Below are 6,000 nucleotides of genomic sequence, written 5' to 3' on the forward strand. Positions count from 1 at the left end.
TAGATACACTAGGATATTTATAAGATATACTTCACAGATAATTATACTAGGAAAGATGAAAGTTAAAAATTTGAGACAATGTTGTGAAAATTCAATGAATATGTATATGATTCAATTTTAGATATGAAACAGTAGTGATTAACCACTTAAATTATATTTTTTTGTCAATGAAGGTAACCAGAGGGATGAGATTAAATTAATCAACATTGACAAAATCTATATTGAATTCTTTTAATAATGTTTTTGTTGATATCCTACTATATGAATGAAAATAAAATATTATTTATATGAAAACTTTATTTTTGAAGATAAATGTGATTTTTCTTTAATTTGATAAATCGATACTTATAACTAATATATTTTTTATTTATCCTTAGCTCAGTTGATATGGATATTGCATAATATATGCAAGATCTGGGGTTCGAATTCCGGCCACCATAGACTTAATAGGGTAGCTCATAGTATGCTAGAGCCGCCTTATTCCACCCTAGCCTCCATATTTTTCATGAGGTACCTACTTTGGTTCAAAAAAAAAAATTTTGATACCTCATGTTTTCAGGGATACTTAAAGATAATTATCCGATAAAGTATACTCTTTAGATACACTAGGATATTTATAAGATATACTTCATAGATAATTATCCTTGAAAGGGACCTAACTTCTTTTATTTGTGAAATAACAATTTAGCCTGTTAAATTAAAAAATATATAATTCAATTCAAACTTTTTGAGTATTAAAGCTACTTTAAAATTAAAACTAAAAATAATTGTTTTAAAAATAAAGTCGGATTTTTTTTAGAAGAATGGAATTCGAGTTTTATTATAGAAATATTAAGATTTAATTTGTATATAAACATCAAATAAATATACTCTATAACTAAGCAATTAAGCTGAAAGAGTTTAAACTAGTATAGCAAAGATGAATTATTCATGAAGACTTTAATTTTTTTTGTCAAAAAAAAATGAAGACTTTAATTTAATTTTTAAAAAAGAACAATTATTAATTAAATATAACTTACTTTCGGATCGAACATAGATCACAAGACTTTTTTTTAGACAAATTCGATCGCAAGACTTTTTGATTAGTTTCTAAAATATGTTTCCAAATATGAAAAGATATTGAGTTGGGTTTGGACTTAGAAAATTGTTCTTCGATCAACAAAAAAACACTGATTTCATACAAACCGATCAAAATACCCTACGTGAGTTAACCGATCAAAATATCCAACGTGAGTTAACTCGCGTTTAGTAAGCTGAAGTGTAACATACATAAGTTTAACTCACGTTAAAGTTATAACATATATGACTTAACTCACGTTGAATTATAAGTTATAACCTACACGAATTAACTTAAGTGGAATATATCGATGTAATAAACATAACTCAAGGCACGTTGAATTTAACACATGCGTAACTTAAATCACGTTAAATTATTTTCGAAAGTTGAGTTATGAGTGAGCAAAATTTGATGGGAGAAGAGCATTTTTCTTAGACTTATGAGATTAGGCCCGGTCCGTAAGTAGAAACAGCTATTCTAGAACTTTCCATTCCACGTATACAAATCGGAAAACCCTTCTCGCGTGTAAGTGTTGGTACTTTGAAATTAAAAATCTTCAACAACTTCTTCAGTCTCTAATGGCGATTATCTCAGATTACCAAGAAGAAACCCAAACCTCTTCATCTTCTCAACCAAAACCCTCAAAACCTATTCCCTTCTCTTCCACCTTCGATCCATCAAATCCAACTGCTTTTCTCGAAAATGTATTCGACTTCATCGCTAAGGAAAGTACCGATTTCTTCGATAATGATTCAGCTGAGAAGGTGGTTTTGTCCGCTGTTCGCGCTGTGAAGGTAAAGAAAGCTAAGGCTGTTGCTGCCGAGAAAGCTAAGATTGCTGCTGAAGAGAAGGCCAAGGTTGATAAGGCGGCTTCTGTTGCTGCGGCAGAGAAGAAAGCTAAGGAAGTAGATGAGAAGGAAGATGACAAGAAAGATGGTGAAAGTGGTTTAGCAGGTATTAAAAAAAATCAATTTGATTTTATTCTATTTTTGCCCTAGTTTTTTTTTTAAAAATATTGAGGTTATTATTGAATTTTGTTTGCTATGAACATTAGTGTTGGTGCTGTGATTTTTATACTTTAGAATTGTTTGAATACATGATTACAATTGTGTGATAACAATATGAGTTATGATATAGTAGTTGTTAATTAATGTATGCTATTTTATGGATATGGAAAATCATTTACAATAAATTAGCTGTTTGATGCCTAAAATTTAGTACGATGATGTCCACAATTTCTAGCTCAACCGGTTAAATATGCCGAAATTGCTAGAGGTTTAAACCCCGACTTGCGCGTGTGTGAGTTTCCGGTGATTATTGTCATTTCATCTATCTATAAAAAGAAAAAAGAAATCTGTATGATGGTAATGTGAGTTGTTATGATATTGATTGTTTATTAAATCTATGGCTTTTCATAGTGATAGAGAATCATAGATGATAAACCAATGATAAGGACCGTGAATCAAGAGATTGTGATACAAAATCTCTACCCAAAATTGTATGCATTGAGTGTATGGGTCACCTCTTTTATAACTAGTTTGTGTAGCTTATTTGCAGTTAATGTGAGATTCTCACATGAATAAACTACTTGCATCACTATGCTTATTATACCACGTTGTTTGCTAATAGAAACCCCTGCCTAACTCCATCTATATCACAAAGACTTTCGGTGCAATGATCTATACATTTGGATCGACTTTCTCTTCCTGTCCGTCAAAACTATGGATCTGGTACCATTTTTTGGGGGAATTCAGCTCCGAAAGTTGTAACCATTTAAATACAAGGAGCGACTAGAGACTTTTTAGATTAGTGTTCTATCTTTTTCCTACCCTTTCTGATTTGATTGTGTTTGGTGGAATTAGTTCTGTTTTTTATATTGTAAAATTATCAAAATGATGGAATGGTAACTTTACTTTGTTTATTTTATTTTTTATCGCTGTTTATTTCATTTAACTATTCATTAGCTAATGGAATAGTAACAAATAACACTCAAACGGTAACCAACTCTATATCTCAAGTTTTTTTTTTTTAAATAGTTTACATCTTTGCTCTTTTTAATTGACAGCTCCCAATCAGGGTAATGGTATGGATCTGGAGAAATATTCTTGGACTCAAACTCTTCAAGAGCTCAATGTGAATGTTCCAGTGCCAAACGGAACAAAATCAAGGTTTGTCACATGTGAGATAAAGAAGAACCATCTAAAAGTTGGAATCAAAGGGCAGCCACCAATTATTGATGTAAGCTTTTACCAAGTTCTAGCAGTTACTGTTGAAAGATATATCCTACCAGTGACATCTGTTTGTGTTATTTTTTATATTTATCATTGATCGTTCCTTTTTTCTTTAGCCTAATATTTTTAGTTTGTTTGAAGTTTTTATGATACCTTCGCTGATTGATTATTTCAAAATTTCTCAGGGGGAGCTATATAAATCTATCAAGCCTGATGATTGTTATTGGAGCATAGGTATGAAACTACTAAATTTCTTTTGTGGAAAATCCCTTTTTAAGTGACCATAGCTCGTTAGGATCATGATGGATTTGATATTTTTAAATTTGCGTGAAAATTCTGATTGAGAGTCTTCTGATTGTCACTGGCCTTTGTTTGTGTGTTACTAAATGTTCTTTTGAAACCTATTTTTCAGAGGATCAGAATACACTTTCTATTCTTTTAACCAAACATGATCAAATGGACTGGTGGAAATGTCTCGTTAAGGGTGATCCTGAAATTAACACCCAAAAAGTTGAACCTGAGAGCAGCAAACTTGGTGACCTTGATCCTGAGACTCGACAGACTGTTGAAAAGATGATGGTAACTAGCTGATTTTTGTTACTTCAATTACTTAATATAACATGCATTTGTTTTTTATCTGTTATCATTTTTATTCCATGAGATCCTGCTACACTGTAAAAAAAATAAGATGACATTCTAGTTGATTGCCACATAATCTAATAGAGATAACTTGGTGGATTGAATTTGTTGATGAAGACAATATGATTGATTTAAATACCATTGTTGGATTTAGGAATTTCTTTTGGTTGTTGGTTTGATGTTATCTTGTATTATTTAACAGTTTGATCAGAGGCAGAAGTCTATGGGCCTTCCTACAAGTGAGGAGCTCCAGAAACAGGAAATCATGAAGAAATTTATGAGTCAGGTAAACCTTTGATTTTCGTATTGCTTCTGTCTACTCTCTCAATACTCGAGTGCTTTTGCCGGTCTACTAAATTTGCTAACATTTTAAATTTTACATATTGCAGCATCCGGAGATGGACTTCTCGAATGCAAAATTATCTTAGAAAGCTGTGCTATGATTCGGGGAGCTTTTTTGGTACTGAAAATATTTTGAAATGCCTTGGGATAATCTTTAGAGTACTTGTTTTGACATAGTTCTAGTCCCCAGCCATTCATGTTTATGTTTGGATTACAGTTGTACCTCCCAAACAACAGTTTGGGTGTCTAAATTGGGTTTTGTTCACAAACATGTTTGGTGAAATCACTTTAGCTTATATTTGAACATATTTTGAAGTTTTATATCATGGTTTAAGTAACGGTAAGAAAAAAGTGCTTCCCCATCGAATCAAACTATGGTTTATATATTCCTGCATAAAAATAAAACAAAATAGTCTGCAATGCAAAATAAATTTATTTAACATTTTCTCGTTCTCCTCCAACTGAAATGGAAGGGACTTGTCACCGAGTAAACCCAGTACTTAAATATGAAATACTCCCTCATTCCTTTTTAAGTGTTGTTTTAGATTTTTTATTTTTGTACACTTTTTTCCTATTTTACCCTCATTTTAATCCATTAATAATTTCCTACTTTTTTTCCACACAATTTATCTTTCAAATAAATTTAATATGTAACAAACAATGAGTAAATTGGCAAAAACCTCCTTGAAATCGTAAGTTTCATAAAAAAATCCCCCTGATTTTTAAGAAACTTCAAAAAACCCCATAAAATTATCAAACGTTAGTCAATTATCCACCCCCCTTATATTTGTTTGGACTGTTAAACTCTGTGACATGGTAGTTATATGTACATGTGGCATCTCCATATGGATTGAATCATATGCCACATCACAGGGGATAAATGACTATTTTTATAAAATAAAATAAAAAGAAAAAAAATTATTTTCTTCATCTTTCTTCCTTCCACATCTTCATCTTCTTCAACATCACCTTCATCAATGTTCATAAAAAAATTCAGAATTTTTCTTTAGGAAACAACAATCATCAACACCACCACCATCATCTCAATGCATTCTAACAACAATTCTAATTTCTCATACATAGGACAAACGCTCAAAATTTGCATCATCAATCAAAATGAATAGAACACAATAATCACCCACACCACCAACAACAAATATAAAATGACCCTTTTCAAAGAAAAACACATCCATTAAAACCTAAATTATTTTCTTTTTAAAAAAACTTAAAACCCATTAAAAAAAACTGCACTTTTACCAAGAATTGAGTATGTAAGTCCCAATTGAAATCCCCAATTCTAAAAATCCAAACTTTGATACATTCATCACATATCTATATATTACAATATTTGGCACACCAATTTTAAAATGTACCTTTACAAAAGAAATAACAACTCAAAATTGGAGGAAATTAACAAATGAGAGTGAGAGATTACAATGAAGGAGAAGGAAGGAACAACGAAGACGGTGAGGAAAGTACAAACAAAACATGTTAGTTGTTAAAGCACTAACACAGGGGAAAGCGGTTCTCTTAAATAAATAGAGACAAATTGCTTTGGACATCAATTGTTTTTTCACTTTTTCTATTGCATCTGTGACTTTATAGAATCATCAATTGTTATTGTTGTTGAAGGTGTTGGAGGTTTAGTAATGAGATGATGGTGGTGGTGTTGATGATTGTTGTTTCTTAAATATTTTTTTGGATTTTTTATGAATATTGATAAAAGTAATG

The 6,000-nt window shown here is 31.1% G+C and overlaps 1 protein-coding gene across 1 annotated transcript; it reads left to right on the forward strand.

Moving 5' to 3' along the window:
- The first annotated feature begins 1,550 nt into the window (after positions 1 to 1,550).
- Positions 1,551 to 4,636, forward strand: LOC11429600 (protein BOBBER 1). Its single transcript, XM_003588477.3, has 6 exons — positions 1,551 to 2,011; positions 3,123 to 3,295; positions 3,474 to 3,522; positions 3,701 to 3,867; positions 4,130 to 4,213; positions 4,317 to 4,636. The coding sequence occupies exons 1-6, from the start codon at positions 1,636 to 1,638 to the stop codon at positions 4,353 to 4,355; spliced, it is 888 nt and encodes a 295-aa protein (XP_003588525.2). The 5' UTR covers positions 1,551 to 1,635; the 3' UTR covers positions 4,356 to 4,636.
- The last annotated feature ends 1,364 nt before the right edge of the window (positions 4,637 to 6,000 follow it).

The sequence above is a fragment of the Medicago truncatula genome, chromosome 1, assembly GCF_003473485.1.
Source record: "Medicago truncatula cultivar Jemalong A17 chromosome 1, MtrunA17r5.0-ANR, whole genome shotgun sequence".
Lineage (NCBI taxonomy): Eukaryota > Viridiplantae > Streptophyta > Magnoliopsida > Fabales > Fabaceae > Medicago > Medicago truncatula.